General features: G+C 38.4%; 2 protein-coding genes across 7 annotated transcripts in view; both read right to left on the reverse strand.

Annotated features, from left to right (window-relative positions):
* Positions 1 to 7,886: 7,886 nt before the first annotated feature.
* On the reverse strand, positions 7,887 to 11,542 carry ly6pge (lymphocyte antigen 6 family member pge). Its single transcript, XM_053679044.1, has 3 exons — positions 11,476 to 11,542; positions 9,788 to 9,904; positions 7,887 to 9,412 (listed from the first exon to the last, which is right to left on the reverse strand). Exons 1-3 carry the CDS (start codon positions 11,540 to 11,542, stop codon positions 9,216 to 9,218), a joined length of 381 nt encoding a protein of 126 aa, XP_053535019.1. The 3' UTR covers positions 7,887 to 9,215.
* A 290-nt stretch (positions 11,543 to 11,832) lies between these two features.
* tacc2 (transforming, acidic coiled-coil containing protein 2) overlaps positions 11,833 to 23,647 on the reverse strand; it is a 46,574-nt gene continuing 34,759 nt past the window's right edge. For 2 of the 6 annotated variants that reach the window (XM_053679734.1, XM_053679733.1), the window contains 7 exons: positions 18,954 to 19,088; positions 18,553 to 18,629; positions 16,181 to 16,224; positions 14,499 to 14,659; positions 13,232 to 13,338; positions 12,924 to 13,044; positions 11,833 to 12,770 (listed from right to left, as the gene is read on the reverse strand). In XM_053679734.1, coding sequence (XP_053535709.1) covers positions 12,705 to 12,770; positions 12,924 to 13,044; positions 13,232 to 13,338; positions 14,499 to 14,659; positions 16,181 to 16,224; positions 18,553 to 18,629; positions 18,954 to 19,088 — 711 coding nt within the window. In that variant the 3' untranslated portion in view covers positions 11,833 to 12,704. The other 4 variants (XM_053679730.1, XM_053679732.1, XM_053679731.1 and 1 more) reach the window with 4 other exon arrangements.

Raw genomic sequence — 23,647 nt, forward strand, 5'->3', positions numbered from 1 at the left:
AAACAACACAGGAAACAGGAAGCAACAAAGGCAATAGAAAGCAGCACTGGGGAAAATGAACTCTTGACAGATTTCAGCAGATTTGATCATCAAAACACTCTGCACTTACATGTGCGATAAAACATTTTCTCAGCCTCTGCTGTCAAATCGCGCTTCTGCCATCAGTTAGCGCCTTGTCACTGACAACGTGGAGGATCTTCATTAGGGGAGAATGCTCAATTATATCGGCTGATATTCCTTTCCAAAACTAATTATCCCAGTTGCACAGCACGGCTGAGTGAGTCTACCTCGGCCCCAGAGCACAATAGTTACTGGTGTGATTTGCTCTTGGCTTTGGTGCTTCATGCGTCCACGAAGTCCCTCTTTCCATAAATCTTACAGCCTACAATTACCACAAACAAAAAAAAGTGCACAAACAAATTAACAGGCTTTCATTAATGATCATTCATACGCAGGTCACTTCTGTTTCAGTGCTTTTGAATTTATGAATAACAAATGATCATTTTAATGCTATAATGGCAGCAGAACGCAACAACGTTTAAGGTTAATCTAAACAATACTGATGTTGACCTTAAGGTTATTTTACTTCATCTATGTTTATAGTTATTTTAATGCCAAAAGTCAATAGTAAGATAGTTTTCTCTGAGATTCCTGTACCCATACAAAAATATGCAATTTCCAACTATAAGGAAGGCATGTCCAGTGTGGCTGCAGGGTTTCATTCTGAGCAGGAGCTACACCTGACACCATTTGCTTAATCACTTGATCTTGAGTTTTCAAATCATTATTAGTTGTGGCTCCTATTTGGCTGAAATGAAAACCTGCAGCCACAACTGCCCTTTGCAGATAAGATTGAAGACCTCTGCTGTAGGGTATCCCAGTTCTCATTTTGGGATTCAAAAGCATACTCACAAGCACCACTGAGTTCTTAATGCTCCCTTTGGAGAAACCTACATTGATACAGACTACAGTGATAGTATCATTATCAGTCTGGCCAGCATTATTTTTTTAGCCTGTGGTGTACTGTGCATGCAGTATCTGTAGGAACTGAATCTGCTCAATGTATCATGTTGTTCCAGAAAGATACCTTCTGTATTGTTTTTGCACTTTGTACATGTGTTAATATGTGTAGTGTGTGTAGGTTTATGTGTATACTACCAATGGATTTGCTAGTATACCATCTGAGAATCAATACAGCAGAGGTACCAATATTTACAGTTTAGTCTTAGCATTTGCAATTTTTACCATTTGCTACAACAATACAGAAGAAACCTGAAGAAACAGCTTAAGCAGTTGTCAGAGCAAACACAGTATAATTTGTCCGGCAGAAAAAAATCAATGCATAGAAATGGAAAATTACAGGACATTAAACAAACAAACAAACAAACAAACAAAAAATGTGTACTCCGCATCACTCTTACTCCATTAAAGATGATAAGCCTCCTATTATAATGTCTTAGATTCAATGGTGGCTTCACACTGTCATGGAGAATAAATAAACTGTAAAGATGGGCAGAAGTTCACCAACCTGCGATAAACTGCATCTACAATTTGTGGAACAATTTCAGAATAATGTTCCTCAATGTAAAATTGTGAAGACTATGAAGATCTCATCATCTACAGTACATAAAATCAACAAAAGATTCCGAAAATCTGGAGAAATTTCTGTGAGCAAGGGACAAGGGTGAAAATCAATATTGCATGCCAGTGATCTTCGGGCCCTCAGTTGGCACTGAATTAAAAACATGCATGATTCTGCAATGGAAATCTCTGCATGGGCTCAGATACACCTCCATAACTCAATGTCTATGAACACAGTTCACCGTGCCAGCCACAAATGCTGGTTAAAGCTCCATCATACAAAGAATAAGCTATATGTGAACATTAAGAAACACCGGCATCTACTCTTGGCGAAAGCTCATTTAAAATGGACTGAGACAAAGTTGAAAACTGTTCTGTGGTCAGACGAACCAAAATTTGAAATTCTTTTTGGACACCACAGACTCCGCGTCCTCTAAACTAAAGATGACTAAAGAGGAGAGGGACCGTCCGGCTTTTATATCAGCCCTTTGTTCAAAAGTCTGCATCTCTGATGGTATGGGAGTGCATTAGTGCCTATGGAATGAACATAGGCATAGGCTTGCACATCTAGAAAGCACCATCAATGCTGAAAGGTATATACAGGTTTTAGAGCAACATTTACTTCCATCCAGATTCCATCCCATATTTATTTCTGAGAGACTCTGCCTCTCTAAGATATACTTATTATACCCAATCATGTTACTGACCTGTTGCCAGTTAACTAACCTAATTAGCTAAATGTTCCTCCAGCTGTTTCATTTTAGTAACACTTCTTTTCCAGCCTTTTGTTGTCCCCGCCTTAACATTTTTACAAAATGACCTTATTTATTTCTTAAAATGGTAAATTTCCTCAGTTTAAACATCTGAAATGTTTTCAATATTCTATTGTCAATAACATATGAGCTTATGAGATTTTCAAATCATTGCATTCTATTTTTATCTACATTTTACACAGCTTTCCAACTTTTTTGGAATTGGGGTTGCAGTATTGACATATAATTTTGCACGCGAGCAAAAGAAATCCACAGGAAGGCAGAAGGTATTCTGGTCATGGATTAAACTGCTGTGCTTTCAACGTTTGCCAGTAAAACAGCACCATAGGACCATTTTGTCACATTTCAAAATAACGGAGGCGGGGGACCACTCTAATTATGTACAACTCACCTTGCATCCTTGCCAAACCCCCACCACTCCTCATTCTTCTCACTAATCCTTATCACTTTCTTTCCACTCTGTGCTTACCCCCTTCCACTTGTTGCAAAACTCTGCATCCTCAGAGGTAGTTCACTTTAATTCTGCTTCATGAATCTTTTTCAAAAAGACCTCAGTAACTGAGACTCCAGAACCGATGACCACAGCCTGACCCTGGCCAGCCAGTCAGCCTCTCAGACTCGTAAACACAGCCATTGTATCATTTCCTCTGCTCCACTCTTACACTTTTGTTCTCTTGTTGGAGACAGAGGGCATTTGATGTGGCTCACTACAGTACATGGCCCTAATCTGGATATTTGGCTTGTTTGATTGCATGCCATTTTAATGCGTTGTCCTAATTGGTGCTTCTGGTCAATGCACAACTCCCAGTACATTGCAACTGCAGTGGATGTAGCAGCAAATGAAAGCATTGATCAAATGTATACCATGATTCTTCTGCATTTTTTACTCTTGCATTCTTGCCAGATATTATATACAGTACATTAAGTTCAATGTTGCTAGGATAAGCACTGAAAAAAAAGTTTTTGAAGCACAGGATACTATATGCATTAGGTGTCTACAATATAGTGCTGCATTCCACACCCACTACACTTTTTCGGATCACAGCTGTCTAGGTAGCCGGGCAGATGTGGTCTAGTATTTGTAACTATACAGCCAAAACTGATTAAATTAAAGAGAACTATAAAATGAAAAAAGATCATTTTCTGTGTCTTCATAGAAGCAATAAATTGTTCGATAAAACCTTAGTGTTCTTTCTGATTGACACAAGTGAAGTGGGAATACACCCTACATGGGATGCCAGTCCAATACAAGGCACCATGCACACACACATGCACACATTCATACAAACATTCACAGCTAGGTTGCCAATCCAGCTACTGGCATTAAAGTAATATCTGTAAGATCTTGTCAATTTTTCCAATCTTCTTCTAAATGAGCCTGCTTAAAAAGTCCACTCATTTGTGAATGGCGCATCACTATGAAGCACAAAGTAATGAGGAACCAAATTCAATTTACTGAAGCCCAAACCTACACAGGAAAATCCCTAATGTTGATTTAACACCCAGAGTGTTCATTTGTGTCCAAATGGACTTATATAAACACTGTAGGGTGTAAATTCAACACTCTGGGTGTTAAATCAACACTGGGGATTTTGCTGTGTATACACAAACATATTAACATGTTTTGGTTAAGACCAAAATAAATGCAGTGGGCAGTAATGCTCATTTTAATGCTCCTTTGCCACTTTGCCAAAGCTCACTGCCATTGCTAGGTAGATAGCTTTTTGGACAGTATTTGCTTGGCAACAAAATAACACTGTCTCATTTGGAAGACATCAACAAATGCCACTTGCACAGCACACTACACATTTAAACGTGTAGTTATTTACACGACTGTGCTAATATCCTAAAACATTGTAAATCAAGTAATAATTGTAATCTAAAAAATAGCACATACTGTACATGCATACATCTTCCTTGTATTCATTTGTAAAATAAATAAATAAATAAATAAATGATACAGAAAAAAAATCAAGTGATTAACACCTCTTGCGCAATGCCTTCAAAATGTCATTTGCAAGACCTAAAACCACAAAGATTACACACGTGGAACAAAACATATGCAAACTTTACAGGATCAAAATAACTGCAGCCATGTCTCTAGCCTGTAAAGGGCATACAGCTCAAGGGTCTGTGGAAGGAAGATATAATTTACTGTAATAATGCCCTTAGGAAGGAAAGGATTAGGTCTGAGCACATACCTAAGGATGATCAAATGAGAAATTTCTTCCTAGGTGATGGCCATTGTGATTATGACCTTTATACTTGGCATTCATGGCAAATGGTAACATTATTTTTATTTTTATATGAAATCACTTCCCCTGCAAAGTTGAACCAGTGTTGTACTTTGTGATAATAAAATGTTTCTGTAAACTTCATAATTCACATAAAACTGCCAGGAATTTTTCCAATTTATTTGGACAGGCCTCCACCTCCACTGTTTTTACCACTCCGGGCAAAAAGAAATCTCCAAGTAAGACACTGTGCACCTTGTGGTGTATAATAACAATGCAATACATAGTTACGTATGTAGGAATATTTTTACTTCTTAGCCCATCAATCAACGTCCAGTTAGATTTCAAAGATGACAAAATATGCTTAAGCTTTACATCACTGGTTAAGGCATTGTGGATCAATGTTGTTTGTTTGTTTGCTTGCTGGCTTGCTTTAAGAGGACCTATTATGCCCCTTTTTACAAGATGTAATATAAGTCTCAGGTGTCCCCAGAATGTGTCTTTGACGTTTCAGCACAAAATACCCCACAGATCATTTATTATACCATGCTGTAAATGCCCCCTTTTTAGGTGGGACTAAAAACACACTGTTTTCATGTATGTCTTTTTAAATGCAAATGAGGTGCTGCTCCTCGCAACCTTTCCCTGCCTTCACAGCTCGTGTTTCAGATACTAGCGCAACAACAAAGGCGGGTCAAAATATATGTTGTTCGCGAGCAGCCAATGAAGACCAGAGGAGGGTTTTTTTGTTACAAACCTATGTAAGTTTGTGCAGGAAGTAAGTTTGGAATTTCTGATGACTCGTTTCAGGTGTTCAAAATTGGTTCTTTCTTTTGGGAAACAATAACCTCATTTGTCGCACACTTTGATTTTTGAAAATTTGCAGATTTTGTACAATCACAAACAGCTCTATAACAAACTACATGAACAGTAATATCTGAAAAAGCATAATAGGGGCACTTTAATAAATAAGCTGGCTATTGTCAGCTACTACTACTAGTACAGTGGACTGAGATGTGCTAAGGCAATACAGTAGTTGTTAACTTCAGTCTCATTGAGCAAAAATTCATTTAGAATCAGTCAGCTAATTCAAAATTTCCCCTATTTAGTTAATGTTATGTACAGTATAACATTGTCGAACTGCTGCAGGACCATAACCAAAAATATTAAATAATCATGTCTGAAGCACACACTCAGTATGTTTTGAATCTGTACCCAATTATTATAACAAAACTGTATGACCATCAGTTAACCAAAGGATGAATAAAACATGATATTCCTAATAATAATGCATTTTTACTTGACAGCCATCTCCAGATAGACAAATGAAATGAATAGTTTATATCAGTCAATTTTCCATACAGCTTACCCTACACAGGGAGCCTGGAGCCTATCGTAGGGAAATCAGGACACAAGGCAGGGGGCACCCCGGACAGGGTACCAATCCATCGCTGGGCACACACACTGTACAGGCTATTTGGAAATGCCAATCAACATACAATGCACATCTTTGAACTGGGGGAGGAAACCGGAGTACCCGGAGGAAACCCCCCAAAGCTCAGGGAGAGCAGGCAAACACAGGCTGGAGGCAGGACTCGAACCCCCAACCCCAGAGGTGTGAGGCAAACATTCTAACCACTTAGCCACGGTGCCCTCAGTCTCAAGTCTAATTATGCGTCATCTTCTTTGTGCCAATTAAAAGAACAGGGATAAACTGAAAAAAACAACAACAACAAAAAAAACCTACAAGTACAGCTGAAATAAGTATAACTTTGGCAGATATTAAGGGCTAAAATGGTCCATAATTAATTATTGTTCTTCTGGGTTTCTTTTAACTTTTACTTTTCTTTTAACTCTTAACTTTTCTAGAATGGTATTACTACTTTTACGCAAGTATACAACAATCCTGTGACCTAATATCCTCTAATAATGAAGTGTACATTTGTCTTTGAAGTTAAACTTCTTTAGTGAAAACACCCAGCAGTCATGCACCATGTCCTCACGTCTTAATGCATGTGAGCTGCAAATAAAGCTGATGAGCTCTGACATTGGCAAGCAGAGCACTCAGACTCTTTGGCCTGGAGCGTCACAGTTTGGGGTCAGTCTCTATCCCCCTCCAGGGCAGTCTACTCACACTATCACACCTGCCTGTCAAAGGAGAGAGCCGCAAGGCTCACCGCAGGGAAGAGTAGAGGAATACAGGCTTAAGGAGGAGAAATGCCACGAAAAAAAATAATGTCAGAGCCCTGACCAAAGGAATGAGTCTTTTTCTTTCAGGGGCAGAAAGCATATAAAAATGTTTATTGGGGAAAATATATATATTTTTTAAATGTGCCTCTATTTCATGTCAGTGTTGTAGATGGGCAATTACTAATAATGTAGTGACATGATAAATATTGCATTTTGTAAAAACTAGAGCTTGAATAGCCATCTGATAAGGGGAGTATGGCCTGGGGCAAACTACCCATGTGAGGATCTTTAAGAACAGGTATTACAGTACAGGTACGTAAAAACAGTACAGGTATTCAACTAAAATTTCTGAAGGACCAGCTGCATAAAATTCCTTGCTTACAAAGGTCCAGTTAAGCAACTAACCTGATTAAATGTTGACAACAGTAACCATTTAATTCTTAACTATTAATGATTAGTTACTAGCTATGTATTAAGAAGACACATCAATTTGAATTCATTTCTGAATTTTTGAATTCTGTTTGTTTTTTTATTAGTGCTTCATGTTACCACTTTTAATTAGTGCTATGGATTCTGGACAGGTCTGTTTTGAACTTTTGCACTTTTTTGAATAAATGCATCCTTCTTCCATTCTGATCAACTAATACAACTGACTTTAAACATTCTCTTTTCCTTATCAATTTATCCAAGTTGTCCCTTCACTAATTAGATCAGTGAGTTGTCTACAGGTAAAATATTTAAATATATGCACACATTTCACGGCACCAAGCCTCAGCTGAGTATCTGCTACAGAAGCCGTAATAGGTCATCAAAAACAAAAAACTGAAGAGTTACTGAACTATGGTCAGTTTTTTTTTCCTTCGATCGGTTCTGCTCCAGTCTTTTTCGAGTGCTTAGGCTGATCCACCAGTTCATGACCGTGACCCAGAACATATTTGTGTTTTATCATTTTGTAGAACCACTTTTATTTTTTACAATAGTGTTTTTTTTTCTTACATAATTCTTAACATTTAAAAATAAATATTGTTTTATATTGCAGATTAATGTATCAAATTCTAATGTATTTTATTATGAAAAGTGAGCCATGCTCTGTTTAATAGTACTAGATAGTATACTGCATGTAGTCTACTGTTTAAAAAGGTATCTAAGAAGCTTGCAGGCCTCAAAAACAAAGCAAAATACCTGTTTTACAAATGGTTGTATACTGCCCTAATTTCAAGCTCCACAAAATACACTGAATAAAAGTCGCGGCTACTGTACAGCCTGTGACCGTCAATGCTGTGCTAATAATACCATTGATATAATAATACAATTGATATTTTTACTGCTGTTATTGGAACATGTGTTAAACTACCCAGCTAAGACCTGCCATTTGAAAGTTCAGAATAATAGCTGTTCCTTTACAGAGTAGCAGCAGATCCTGTAAAACGTCACGCTATCACTACACAATAACCACAACATTTGTGAATTTATACTGACCCCTAGTGTTAATGCCATAAATAACACTCAGAAGCAAAATGAGACTGTTGTGAAAGTCTGTTGTGTTAATGCCAGAATCTAATGAGTAGGTCTACCTTAAAGAATAATAGATCTTCTTTAAGGTTTGTGCCTTTACTTAAGTATCTTCAACAACTCACGCATTCACTCAAAGCTCAAAGCAAAATCAGATTTGCATAAGATTGATATCTAGAGCATATCTGCAAACAGTGAAACATGTAAAAACATGGAAGCAAAAAACCCTAAAATAGGTGTACAGTGAGACACATAACGAATATTTTAGTGGCAAAACATCAATGTTTTAAATACCCCACTCTCTTGCTAAATGCTATATATACAGAAGGGATGTGCTGAAAAAATAAAACAGCAGCCTTTATACATACAAATGCATGGTACAAAGAAATTCTTTCCTTTAAATATGGCAGCTAGGAAACTGGGATCAAAGCAGAGGGTCAGACAGTGGTAGCTTGGAAATGCTGGGATTTTATCTCTTTAACTTCCAAAGAATCAATGCATTGGTTGCTTTGCCAGTGGACAATTTAATGTGTATTATATAGAGTATATTATCCTAAGTCTTCAAAGATTTTCTGATCTTCAAAGATTTGATTTATTTATACTTTTATTTTATTACTTTATTTATTTACTTGTTTACCGTTGCCTACTTAGCGTTTGAATTAAACATATTCTGTAGCACCATGTGTCTCTAATTCAATAGTGTTTTATTTTTTGTTGTTGGAAAAAAATGACTGTGTTGTTTTACTATTTTATATAAAACAACTAAATATAAATATAAATATGGCATCTGCATGAAGAGTCCATTTGTGTGGTATTATTATTCCGTTTAATAGGCATGACCAGAGACATTATTACACTTAATGGCTATTGCATTCATTATGTGACTTCCCCTGTACAAAGCACATTTAAGCTCGTGCTGGCAATTTTAGCTTGACAATAGAAGCCAAAACAGTGGCAGAAGGACTAAGAGATAGCTAAACCCTCTGCTGAGTCGGGTGCCATGTCCCATTACGTTACAGTCATCTGAGTAGCAGCAGTGAACCTTCACCCCTGCAACTCTGTCACCTTTGCTGTTAGCTTGACTGCAGAAGGATTTGTAGGAACATGACTTCAGCACACCGCCTGTTAGAAAAGATTAGAACAGATAAATTCAGTGTCAAAATATAAGCAATACAATTTACATGTACATTTATTCATTTAGCAGACGCTTTTCTCCAAAGCAACATACAAATGAGTATAATTACTTATGTTTTAATGTGGTTTAGTGGATAGAGCAGCCACCTCTCGCTCTCTCACTCACACTTACACTCTCTCTCTCTCTCTCTCTCTCTCTCTCTCACACACACACACACACACACACACACATAGTGCATCTTTTCAAAATCTTCTCCAGTGTTAATTGAGACAAATTAAACATTTGCCTCTCTAAAAGATGACAATACTGTTTGCACACTTAACAAGAAATCAATCACATTTAAAATCAAGTGTAAAACTTACTGCCATCTCCTTTAATAATAGCACATGCGTCTGAGTAAATTGGACACGATTTGGATCCCTGGCGATTGCAGTCCTCATCTGTTGACCCAATGCAGGTGTAACAGTGCAGTGCCTCACCTAATCAGACAGACAAGACACGCATTGCATGCTTTATTAATCTACTATGCATCCCTTTCTTATCCTTACTTAAGGACTAAGTCTAGAATTGATTTAAAATTCAATAGGTGGGAAAAGAATTACACTGAGCACTATTATTATTATTAGTAGTAGTGTTTGCTTAACCATCACAGCAACTATAGTAATTTATTAAGACAACCATTAGTAAACATCATAGAAATGTATTCAGTAACAACTTAAATCCCAGATGTGTTTTCCCACACAAGCACTATTTGAAATCCAAGGCATAAGGTGCAGACACACACAACCCATCATAACTGTAATCTAAGACAACCCTCACTCACTTTCCTGTTCATCTCATCTATATGCAATCCCCAAAGGTTATCCAAACCTTGAAGAGATGTCATCAATATTGCAGGAGTAAGGCCTACAGCAAACTCTAATCCTGCTGAATTATCATACAGGTAGCAAGTTTCCAAACGAATACAAATCTTTTTCAAATTAAATGTGATCTTTTGTGCTCCCACCAGCTTTATTAATGATATATCCTCCAGTAATCAACCATCATATAGCTGTAGTTTATAAAACAACTGCCCATAGTTCAGCTCAAAGTTATCATTGCGCAGGAAATGTAACAAATTTCCCCAAAGACGATGTTAATATGCTATACATGGAGTCCACATTGCAGAGTGTTAGAGCCTCCAGTGGGGATGGATTCATATTGGAAGAAGAGCTAAAAGGAAATTTACTCAGAGAACCAACCTTAATCACCTGAATACTGCCAAGGCCTCTTCATGAATCGTTATCACCCTTGATGCTTAAATCAAATTAAAGCACTTACTGCACACAAGTCAGTCACCTTAACTACTTGAACACAAACAAAACCTGAAAAACCTTTCCTTGATTACATAAATCTATTATAAATCTAAGATTGAGAGAATCAATATCCTCATGGCAGCTGGTAAAACTGACAGTTATCGCACCATGCACTGCAAATTGACTTAACATGTCTGAACTAGATAAATACGTTCTCCATTTGGAGCGATCAATAAAATGTGTTTGTTTGTTTGTTTTTTGCATTAGCCAGACAGCACTGAGCTTTTTTGCGACTCACTTTGGTCTCATTCTTTTTAAAGGAGTGGTTTGTCTCTTGCCATTAGTCCATTAACACTTTGTCCAAATGAAGAAAACAGGAACAAAAGACAATCTTATCAAACAGAGTAACATTCTATGAGAGGCACTTAATGGACTTTATCAAGGAAGCTGGCTAGACGTAAAACTGACAGTACACATGAGGGGAAAACAACAGATGGAGGTCTAGACAGAAAAGATTATGAGATAGAAGTGCTCGCTTTGGTGTTCCTTTAAAGATAAAATAAATGTGGTGGAGAAATGGAAAGAGTACAGAACAGGAAGAGAGATACTTACTGTGAACACAGCAGAGGAGAAGGAAAACACCAAACAACAGGTAACATCGGACAGCACTCATGTTGCTCTTGGTCCAACCAGATTGATAAGCGGGTTGTTCTCATCTAAACCTTGAAGTCTAAGACAGAGAGCTAATACCTCACCAGTACTGAGCAGAGCCAGATTACCAGCTTGTCTGCTGAGACAAGTCTCACCGAAATAGTGAGCCATAATTTTAAATCTTTCACTTTCCCATCATACTCAGCAGTCAGTTGAGCATAGTTTTGTAGTACTGTGATGAACTGAGAGTTTGTTTTTCTTTTCCAAATGGGTGCCCAAATAAGCTCAAGTAAAAGGTGCCAAAATGATCCAAGCCACTCAAATGCTCAAACCATTAATACATGCATAACAAGTACATATAGGCTGTTTTCATTCTCAGGGTAATATTATGTTATAGCATTTCATTGTTTTAACTCGAATGTAGAGTGGCTTGTGTAGGATCAAACAAAGAGGCAGCAGAGTTTATTGCCTTCTTTTATTGCACTTTGTAAGCAGGTGCTGTGTAGCCAAGTAGAGCTCCTTTTTAAGGGAACATCTACTGTGTCACATCAACCAGAGCAGGACTGAGACAATCCTATTCAAATGAATTGAGCTATTTTAGTACCAGAGACAGAGGACATTATTAACATATTAAAATGCTTACTAACATATTAAAATGAAATTCGAAAAAATACAATTGCACATCGGTTTTGCTAAGAGGCAACAAAACTAGGGAGTATCTACAAAGATACATGAGGAAGCTGATTAAACCGTATCAAAACCTGCATTCGTGTTCCTATGCTATATTCAGCTCATATTCACAAAAACAAATGAAATTAACACATGCATATTCATAATCGTTTCATAATCATATATATATAGACATGTCTTTCTTCTCACTTGTGATTTCAAGTTCAAAGAGGTTACCACAGAAATTAACTTAACAGTCAGCTCCATCAGTGGCTGTCATGGCATCATAGCAGTTAAACTCATCCTCACTCTCTCTCTTTCTCTCTCTCTCTCTCATTCTCTCTCTCTTTCAGACATACACACACTCTCATAAAATTTCTGTACTGATGGGGAATACATCTCGAACATAGCCACAAGACCCCTATTACAGGTAAATTGGTGTACATCAAAACATCAAAATGCTCGGTAAGTAGTTACAGTGGTGTGATAGAGTGACCAGAGTGTCCTCCTCGTCAACAGGAGCCCCATTTCTTGAAGAGTGTCAGTAGTGTTTAAGATTTTGGGGACAGTTTGTGGTTCTGTCCAGCAGTCAATAGGACAATGGTTTTTTACAACTCTCAGTTCATATATTGTCCTATGTGGACAAGGATCATGTGACAGTCAGCTAGCTCTTCCCCATTTTAGCAATCAGCTCATCACAGATCTTGGTCAATTCTTCAATCTCTTTGTTCTGTGAAAAAAAAAAATCAAACATATTGTGTCAAATAATTACTTCATATTTTATTTTATGTTGCAGTGAATTAATTAAGTGTATGCTAATATGACCCTGTGTATTTGTCTTATTAAAAACGCTGGGTAGACATGTATGGCAGTGAAGACAAACCTTCTGATCCAGTGTACGCTCCAGGGAATCCACCTTCATCTGTTCTTTCCTCAGACCGGCCTGGTACGCTGCCTGCTCCTGCTTAGATTTGGCACGCACTTGAGCAATTTCTGCATTCGCCCTGCAGGATGCCACAAAGCGCTCAATAGTCAGGCACTGCCACTGCACATTACATTCAGATTTTATTTCCACAGAACTCATTTACTCACTAACAGCCATTAGGTGCATGCATTAGGCAGCAGTAGACAAGACAAATCAAAATAATGCTGCAATAAAGCATTTATAACTTCTCACTGCAGCGCACTTACTTATCCAGTTTCTCCTCGGCATGGATTTTCAGGGCCTGGTAGCGCTGCTCCTCTTTGCGCACTCGAGACAGATACTCCTGTGCACATTTCTTCAGTACATCCTCATTCTATAATGAAAATAGAATTTTTTCAAACCATTAAAGCTCACACGAGATTATGGTCTTAGCATGTTGGGTGTTAGCAGGAGCATAATTGAAAAAAAATGAGTCGAGTAAGAACAAACATATTATTTAGAAGTGTGGTTATGTGATATATCAGAGCTGCACTGTCTGCCCTGCCCAGTGCGGTGCCATGTATGTAATGATATACAGTATGATCTGATTTCACAATATTTCAGTGGAATAAATAAAATGCTGATGCACAGCACTTAGAAGAAATACATTTTCTGTCCTCTTGTGCCCTTGTGGGAGATCACTCACATGTGTGTGCATTTTTATTTTCTAATTCCTCTGGGCTCTGACAGCAGTTAATTTAGTAAGTCTTTAATATTGAATTCAATTTTTTTTAGACATTCTGTTAAATATATGTTAAGTGATGTCTGTGATGATGTATCAGCTGAATTGTTTGTTTTTATCTGTTACAGGTCAAATAATTTAGTCCATTGTATGAATTGGATGAAGGAGGCTATATACTGAACTGTATACTGATGTGTGATGAAAAAAAAAAATTCTACATCTATAACACCATATAAAACCAGTTTGCAAGAAAGGTGACAGTAATAGAAGACAGAAAAGGGTGTTTTTGCCCTTGTATCAAGATACTGGAGTCGTGGATTTTCTTCGCTTTTCCTTTTTTCCCCCCTTTTTTTTCCTTTTGTTCTTGTTTTTAACTAAATTTTATATTAGTAATAACTAATAATTACACATAGTGCGCAGCAAATCCGGCATACTACTGGAAGACCTATCTCTACATGAATTACTTAAATTAGCACAAAAATAAATAAAAACTTTTTTTTATTTCTACACTTTTGTTTATAAATGTTATTAAAATATGCTTTTTTAACGACAACTAAAACCAAAAGTAATTCATTAGTGGTGTACTTAATTTTGTGTTTTTAGTTTGCTAGGTAATTTGTAACATTCAAATTGTTTATCTAACAGTGGGTTACGATTGTGTGTTTCCTGAGCACTCACTATTAAGTCTGATTTCACTTTGGTTTCTCATTTACTGCTGCCCTATAATGTGCTATAAAACAGTCTATATAGTAAACAGGGAATGTTTGAATAAGGGTCTAAGTATGTATTTATCAGCAGACTTTTGACTTCACCTTACGGAAACCTTCTAGAACATCTTTCATTTTCTCATAGCGGCGGAACAGATCAGCCAGAGACTTCTCCACTGAGTTGAGATCAGCCAGTGCCTGGTCCTTTTCCAGAATGAGCTGTTGGATGGTGTGATGGGACAGAGACTTCTCCCTCTGCTCATCCTCTAAGATACGTACATACGCACGCGCACACACACACACACACACACACACACACACACACACACACACACACACACACACACACACACAGATGAGACCGCTGCCAACCCTGCTTTAATGTCATAATACTGACAATGATGTGAAAAAGTACTGCTAAATGTCATAAATAATTAATTATCACACACACAGTCACACTCAATTCCACACAGTCAAATCCCCACTGAGTAGACAAACGGAAGGCCAGCAATAGAGACACTATAAATGGATTCAGAATTGGAAAATATGATATGCATTGGATCATTAATGATGATCACTAATATTTGATGACATTCTGTTGAACCGCATTTCCCCTGTGAAGCATGCAGACGAGACACACAATAAATGATGGGCAACCAAAGAGACACAGGGAGACAGATGAGACCACCACAGAGGATCATTTGACTTCCCTTTACACAAGAGACTCTTTCAGAAATACTTCTGACTCTATGATATCACAAGAATTATGGACCACTTCTAAGTTTCGTGAGAGACAGGAAGAATATGAAACATCCAAAATTGCACATGTCAAGTATGGTCCTTATGTTTTATGTTTCCTTAACATGTCTGGACTGGAAATGTGAGTAGTATGCCCTGGATTTGAAATCACAAACAGCTAAACATTCAGAAATGGGGGGGGGGGGGGAGAGAGAGAGATGTAAACACATAAGGAGACAAGCATGGAGAGACTCCACCTTGCCCGATCTACCAGATGTATTTGGGCGCCAAACAAACAGGCAAAAAGAAGAGTCCTTTTGTTACTTACCAGGCATGCCTGATTGGTTTATCAGGTATTTATGGGCAAAGGAGGGAGGCAAACAGAAAGAAGGGATTGTGTTAAAACAAGCCAGCTGGGAGTGATATGTGGGAGAAAGTGTGTTAGAGATATAAAAAGAAATCCTCTTCCTTCCACTGAGGTGTCACAAGATAAAATAACCCAAAAGCACAGATTTACATCAAAGAAAGTCTGTGAGTGGTGAAATAATTAAATAACATAAGCAAAACGAATAAGCAAGAAAGAGACTTGGTGTGGAAAAAGGGGAGAAAAGTAAAGCTGAACTGAGTGAGAAATAGACTGTTACTGCTGGGGCTGACAACTCAAACAAATGTGTGAGCAAGAGTGTATGAACAAGCTATTATATATCACAGCACAAATATATATCTAACATTAAAGACTAAAATATAGGGGAAGGATAGAAAAATAGCATTAAAATTTAATGTTGTAAAAGACAATTAGACAAGAGCAAAAGTTGAGGAGTGAAGGGTAAGAGAGCCAGTGCTTGGAAATGATCCACAACCCCCCAATCCCCAAGATCAATCAGATTAAGTGGTATGTGTATCTGTAAATATGTTTATGACTCAGAGATTAGTGTCTGCTATTCGGTCTTGTTGTGAATAATATCTGTAAAAGAAAATAACAGTAGAGCTGCTATACAGACATAATGAACCAAAGACATTCAGGTGTATTGCAGACACTTAATACTCACCAATCATTTGTGCAATGGTTTTCTCATACTCTGTAACTATTCTCCTGCAGACAAAGGAGGAAATAAATTTGAATTGATTTGGACTAATATATATATATATATATATATATATATATATATATATATATATATATATATATATATATATATATATATATTTATTTATATATATACACATACATACACACAATTCATAGTACACAATTACCGAGCTAGATCGGAATGTTTTTCTATGCTTGTGCTGTTTCTCACATTTTTATCTGTGCTTTCTAGTGATGGCTGGCTGTGCCATTTTTCCTGAAGTTCCCCTACTAAAGGCAGTGCTTGGAAGGCTACTGTTTGTTGCCAAAAGCCCAAGGGGCAGCTTATTTTGGGAAAAGCAGGTTGCCAGCACATAAGCAGATGGATTTGCAATGCTTTCTAGGTCTTCCTTATGCTAAGACCAATCAGTCTAATCAAGTAAGCTGCTGTCTTTATTCCCCCTCCCTTTCAGCCTCCAGCACATGCCTGGGCCAGAAAAAAAGTTATAAATAAATAAAAAATCTCTTAGTATTTTTCTGTGTTACAATACAATGTTTTATCTTTTACTGTTACTATATGTGTGTGCTATATGCCATTATTGTCCAGTCTCATTTAATACTATCAGGTCTGTTAGATCCAGTGTTATACATTAGAAATATTACTCAGTGTAGTGCATATTAATGATGTGATTTTGGACACAATAGTTCAACTTCATGTCTGCCTACACCAGCCACTTGCAATTATCCAATCAGCCAATCATGTGCTGGCATCACAACGCATACAATACTACAGGTACAGGTCAAGAGATTCAGTAAAGTTAAAAATTGAAATTCCAATCTTCAACTGTCCAGTTTTGTTGAGACTGTGCCCTGTTCTTGGCTGACAGGAGGGAAACCTGGTGAGTGGTCTTCTGCTGTTTGTATGTTGTGTGTTCCGAGATGATTTTCTACTAACCATGGTTGTAAAGATTGGTTAGTTGAGTTACTGTAGAATTCCTGTCAGTTGGATCCAGTCTGGTCATTCTCCTCTGTCCTCTCTCCTCAAGGCTGAACTGCTGCTCACTTGAGAGTTTCTTCCACACAATTCTGTGTAAACTCAGTTGTGCATAAAAATCCTAGGAGATCAGCCATTTCTGAAATACTCAAACCAGCCCGTCTGGCACCAACAACCGTGCTATGGTCAAAGTCAGTGAGAACAAATTTTGATGTGAACATTAACTAAAGCTCTTGACGTGTATCTGCATGATTTTATGCATAGTGCAGCAGCCACATGATTGGCTGATTGGATAATAGCATGAATGCGCTGAATGAGCAGGTTCCTATTAAAGTGGCAGGTGAGTGTCTGTCATGCTCTGATGGGCCATAATCAGCAGTATAGTCTTCCCTCATTTCTTTATGTCCCTTCCCTGTCTCTGCCACACATCTAGGCCTTTTTAATTGGCTTCTCACATGGGCCTGAGCTTTGAGAAAAGGTTGGAGAGAGATAAACAGATTGACAGATGCACTGAGGCTGACGTGTTGGTCATAAAAAGATTACCGTAGCAGTTGGCAACACTATGTAGTCTACAGAGCAGTCAAAGTGAACAGGTAAGCCTTTATGGCAGAGGTTATTTGCACCCAGGTAAAAATAGAAATGTATCCTATTTGCACCCAATTTAGTTATTGCCAATTCCCACCCTGTCACATGGTCTCCCTCCTTCCCTCTTGTGATCATGACAGCCAACATTCCTGGAGCATGAGGGCTGATCCATCCTACCGAATAAGGAAACTCTTGGTCCAAGTCAGTTTGAAATTACGTGACATGTCAGCTAATAGCCTATTGTCAACTAGCTTACTAGCAAACCTGCCTAACTATTTACACAATATACTTAGCCTAATGTTAACTAATTTGCTATCACTTAGTTTTAATTAAATGATATAAGGCTCTGCCTAACTTTAAGAGGATTTTAACTTGTCCAGCATATGTTAATATTAAAAGTTAAGAGTTAACATTAGCAAAGCTAAATACTTAGCAGTGGTAATTCAGTGGTTAAGATGTTGGACTACAGATCGGAAGGTCATAAGGTGAAAATCTCAGCACTGCCAAGCTGCCACTGCTTGGCCCTTGAGCAAGGCCCTTAACCCTCAACTGCTCAGTTGTACAAATGAGATAAAATGTAAGTTGATCTAGATAAGGGCATCTGCCAAGTGCCATAAATGTAAAAGTAAATGTTAGCTATAGGCAATGTTAGCTCAGTGCTGTAATTATGTAGCTAGCAAGCCCAATGCTACCGATTAAGGACAAGCTCTATTAGAAGTACAGTTTTGTTTGCTATTTAAGGATACAGGTCAAGTAATGTGGTGCTCTCTTACTTCATCTCTTCAAGTTCCTGTTGACTGTCCTCATACTTTCTCTGCCATTCCAGCACTTCTTTTTCCTTGGCAACAATCTGATGATGCAAGCAGCAGCATATTATCCATACAGAATGGAATAAATGTGCAGGATCAGATCATACAGTAAAGTATAAGACTGAGTAATGCTTGGTGCTCTTAGGCAATAGGAGTAGTATAATGCATTCTTAATCCTGCTTGTGTTGTAAAGCTACATCATTAACAGACTGGATAGAGTGCAGAACTGACACGTGTAATCCATCATTGTTTTAGCTCAGATTCCCAGACAAATGGGGACATTAGTGCACTCGGTTGTTGATCATAGAAACATAAGATTTTGTAGTAAATCTTGTCTGAGAATTGACACATATACACTTATATACCTCTTCTCTCGCTATGCCCAGTGAATGGTCCATATCCTGGGGGAGATAAGGGCTTTCACCTTCACTGTATCCCGTCCGGGAGTATAGGGAGCTTTTGGACACACCACTGTCTCCAGGGGAGGCCAGCTCTCTCTCCTGGTTCGGAAAGATGGTAAGTGTTAGGAGGGATGATAGATATAGCAATTAAGGTTAACTGTCTCTAGCCTCAGTTAGAGGTGTGCATTGGGACTGGGATCACATGGGACCCCAAGGACCCCTACCAAAAAGTTGCGGGAGCAGGTGGTTTTTACCAGATATGAATTGTGTGGGACAAAAAAAATGCTATATTTATGTATTATAGGAGTGTTCTACGTGCTTGTGCTGAACAACATATACTGCATTCATTCATGGTTAGTAACTGCTTTATTCTGGTCAAGGTTGTTGTGGGTTAAATTACTAATTTGTTTATATTTTCAGAATCAGAAATAAGTTCATTAGAAAAAATTGTGACCAGGTGCAAAAAAATAACTGCAGGAGAGGGCGCGATTGGTCAAGGGTGTCTATGGGAGTGAGCAGGTTTGGTCAGAAGTCCTTCAGAAGCGGGCAGAAGTGGGATTTTTAAAATGGTCCCACGCACACCTCTACCCACAGTGATTCACACTCTTCAGTCATACACTCATACTAGAGGGATTCTGAACCAAGCCATGAGGCAGCACAGTGTCTACAGGTTCTACACAGCAAAGCCACAATGCCAATGAGAGCAGGATTTTAGCTCGGATTTAAAGCTTTGCGCAGTTGGGATAAGGCTTCAATCTGCTGTTGAGCTTCAGCTAAGAGGCTGTGATAGGCTCAAAGCAAGATGGGTGGAAGCAGCTGCTCATTGTGAAAGAGCATAGCTGTGATTGGGCCCAGGCCAGGGAGGAAGGGTATTCAGGAGGGTTCAAAGAATTACCCATGTGTTAGTGACATGCTGGGGCAGTTAAAAAGAGCAACATGTATACAAAGGTGTTAATTATAATGATTTGCACATGTATGAATAAACAGTTATGAGATGCACATTTTCTGTATCAAAGACGACCAACCAGTCCTGTGTACATTTGAGGATTAACTCCAAAACTAGCTTTGTAATAACCCCAGACACATTCAGATCCCAGGACCCGAGTTTAAGGATCACAACACTCACTATTAATCAGTTTTAATCCACATTAAATTGGCAACAAACAAAAAAAAGCAGTTGAGGAAACCTCACCCAAAAGCGTGGGACAAAATGGGTTTCATGAATTCCTGGGTCTTTTCTATTCTTAGCACTTTTCCACAAATAGTGAAACTAAACAGATTGCATCTTGTGAACAAACTTAAAAGGAAATCCTGCCATGATTGCAGATTTGACCTCTCTCTACACCCCTAATTTTCCAGTCTATTCATAGCCCTAAATGTAAGCACAATGATTTTGTTTCCACTTATAACCCATCTGCTGACTGGGAGCAAATCCAAAAAGTGGAGGATTAGGAGATTATTTGGCTGAGTTCCAGTTTTACAGAGCACACAGAGGCATATGACAGGACATAAACACATACATTTTGGGTCTGGCCATAGTATTTATGATTATTTCATATTCCACCCTGAAGCTCATTGCTGTTGTGGAACGACTACTTCATTTGCAATGTCTTCACTTAAGACAATGTTTGTCTATGAATATCAATGGATACTGCATCTGTGATGCACAGGATAAGCTATTTATGTGAAATTATAACTGTGAGAGCTGCATGGCTGAAATTATCAACACAATAGTGGGATTAAGTTTGGATGATGCTATACATTAAGCATGGTATTTTCTGTGATTATAATTATATTATAATTATGTAAAAGTGTTTACATAATTTCAGGATGTATTGTGAATTTAATGGTGTATATTATATGTATATATTCTGAAGTAATGATGTGTATAAGGGCAACACCACACAATGTATAGCATCTACAGAGTAGACTCTACACAATAGCTTTTGGATGCTTGGCTCATTATCTATACATTTTGTGGGGAACTAAATGTTGTACCTGTGTGAACTGTAAAGATATTTGATAGTTTTTTCCTTCTGTCTTCAACAGTAGTGTCCTATGGGTTTGGAATCTAAAGTCCAAATGGAAATGGATGTTTGGTGTTATCTGTGTCGTGTTATGTTCAGTGTTAGATGCACATGCATGAGATTTATTGTAACTATTGTATCCTTTAAACAAAGCTAAAAAGAGTGGGCAGCGTCCTCAAGGGAGTGAGATTGTGGTGCTTGCGGAATGAAATGACAGAAGGTATGTGGGATATAAGGTTTATTTCACATTTATGTGTTAGCTCAGGAAAGGTTTTAACCCAGTGTGAAAAAGAGAGGGAGTTAATTGATTCTAGTCTGAATCCTCTTACTTTAGCTGTGGATGAACGGTTGAGATTCCAGCGGCGTGGGCTGGGTTTCTTGAGCCGAGACTGTGAAGCGTGCAAGAAAAAGACTTGACTATGGAATGGGAAGAACATAGGGTCGTTTCAATGAGTGGGCGAAAACAGCGGCTCAGGGCCCTGCACTGACTATGCGTCAGCGAAAATTGTAGCAAGAGATTGCGTGTGAAATGAATGTTGCAGTAAAATTATGCAATCAGAAAGAAACATTCAGAAGAGCTAATGAGAATTCTAAGGAAATGTTTGCCGAAACAGATTAGTTTTTAGTCATTACAGATCAAGAGCTAATGTTACTCAGAGTGTGCTTTGCCATATGACAAAAAATTAGCCTAGAGGGTGCTTCTTATGCTTCAGCCGGGGAGAGGAAGGCATGTATAACTTAATTAAATGGATGATGGAAATATTTCTGCCGACAGCAGCAAACGACAACTGTAAACAAAAACATGGCAGACCTGTCAGAGCGTGTATGAGAAATGGTTGTGATCATACAGAATGAGATAAAAAATTAATTGCAATTACAGTTCACAAATATGGCCACAAACAGCAAGGTTTCTGTTTGAGTTGCACATATTTCCATATCAATCATAGATACCAACTTCGTTTAAACCAGTCTCGGTGTCTGTTTTAAGTTTCTATGTGCTCACTGTTTATGTACTCACTGTCTTTCGCCACTAAATCTAAGTGGATGATCTGGCTTAGCAGCCAGCTGAGATGGCATCTGAATGGTGTGCAGGTACATGCCAGAGCAGTAATGGAGCACACTTACTGCCTCACTCTGTGAGACTCAAACGGGAATTTATGCCATTGAAGCCTTCAAGGTGTGAACATTGTTAGAGAAATAATCCTTGGTAAATAGCTATGGCAATTCAAATCCTTAATATTTAAGAATTGCTTAATTTACTAGGCTGTCATTCAGGTGCGGTTTGTGTTTGGTTCTATCGTTTATTTGTACGGTACAAACAGCACCAAACACACACCACATTCGCCCATCCCAGACCCTGCAAGAAAAATACTGCACTTGGCCCCACCCTCCACTTGAGACAACCCAGGGAGAACACAAATGTGTTTGTGAATGAATGGATTAATTATTTTTTGCCAAAGGCCCACTTTTTTCTCAAAAAAAAGATATTAGTCAATAAGAGTGCTATTCACAATTTCCAAACCAGCGGTGAGACACTCAGCATGTATTAGGACAAGACTGCTACATAAACTAAACCCCAGCATAGCATCCCAAGTCACATTGATCATTGTTTCTATGCATCTCCTATCCAGGCAAACATGCAGGATTGTCACAAAGCCCTTACAGAAGACACACACTCCACTCTCGAGAGAGAGGGTGTCGGTTTGGGAGGGAGCAGCACCAGTCAGGGAGCAGGAGCCAGGTTAGAGAAGTCACATGACAGGAACCAGGGATGAATGTGAGTGTTGGGCCACTCCCATAAATATGTTGAGGTAGTAGGTGGGTATGCACTCACACCAGGATGCAGTCAGGTAAAGGAATCACACGTGCTCCCACACACAGCACTGCAAACACTCTGCTACTGCAGATGGAAAACACGCACATAAACACACCCCAGCACACCCACACACAATGGCACAGAGCAATACCTGAGGGGAAACAGTGGATAGAGAAGGGCTCTGAGAGATGTTTTGGGCTACCTGCAGAGCCTCAATCCTCAGAGCTGCAAGGACTAGCTCTTCCTGGGACGCAGGGGGAGGAGGAGGAGGAGGAGGAGGAGAAGGGAAAAGGAAAAGCAGCAACGCAAGGGGAAAGGGTATTGGGCGAGGAGGGAGAGACGGGTTAGAGTTCAAACTCTCACCTCTTATTTGAACTCACTGAGTTCAGAAGAATACATTAACACTCCCATACACACACACACACACACACACGCACACACACACACACATACACACACACACACCTATATGAACGCAGTATAGACACACATCCTGTATTACACATACAAGTATAATGTTACATATGATGTTCAGAGCTGAGGCCAAGTCCATCTCTATCATCGAAATTGTTCAAGTATTTAATTTGGATTTGGACACATTGAAAAAAAAAGCCACATAAGCTTTGATCACAGTTCAAATCAAAGAAATATTCAAGAGTTTTCTCAACCTGGACTATTTCTATCACATCTGTAGCATATATGCGATTAGCACAGACACAATCTTCAACACCTTTTTCTGTACTAAGAAAAGAACTGAAAACCTGAAAGAAAAAAAAAATGTGTTGCTGGGTTGACCTCAGCCCAAGAACAACTAA

The sequence above is a fragment of the Ictalurus punctatus genome, chromosome 3, assembly GCF_001660625.3.
Source record: "Ictalurus punctatus breed USDA103 chromosome 3, Coco_2.0, whole genome shotgun sequence".
In the NCBI taxonomy this organism is placed as follows: domain Eukaryota; kingdom Metazoa; phylum Chordata; class Actinopteri; order Siluriformes; family Ictaluridae; genus Ictalurus; species Ictalurus punctatus.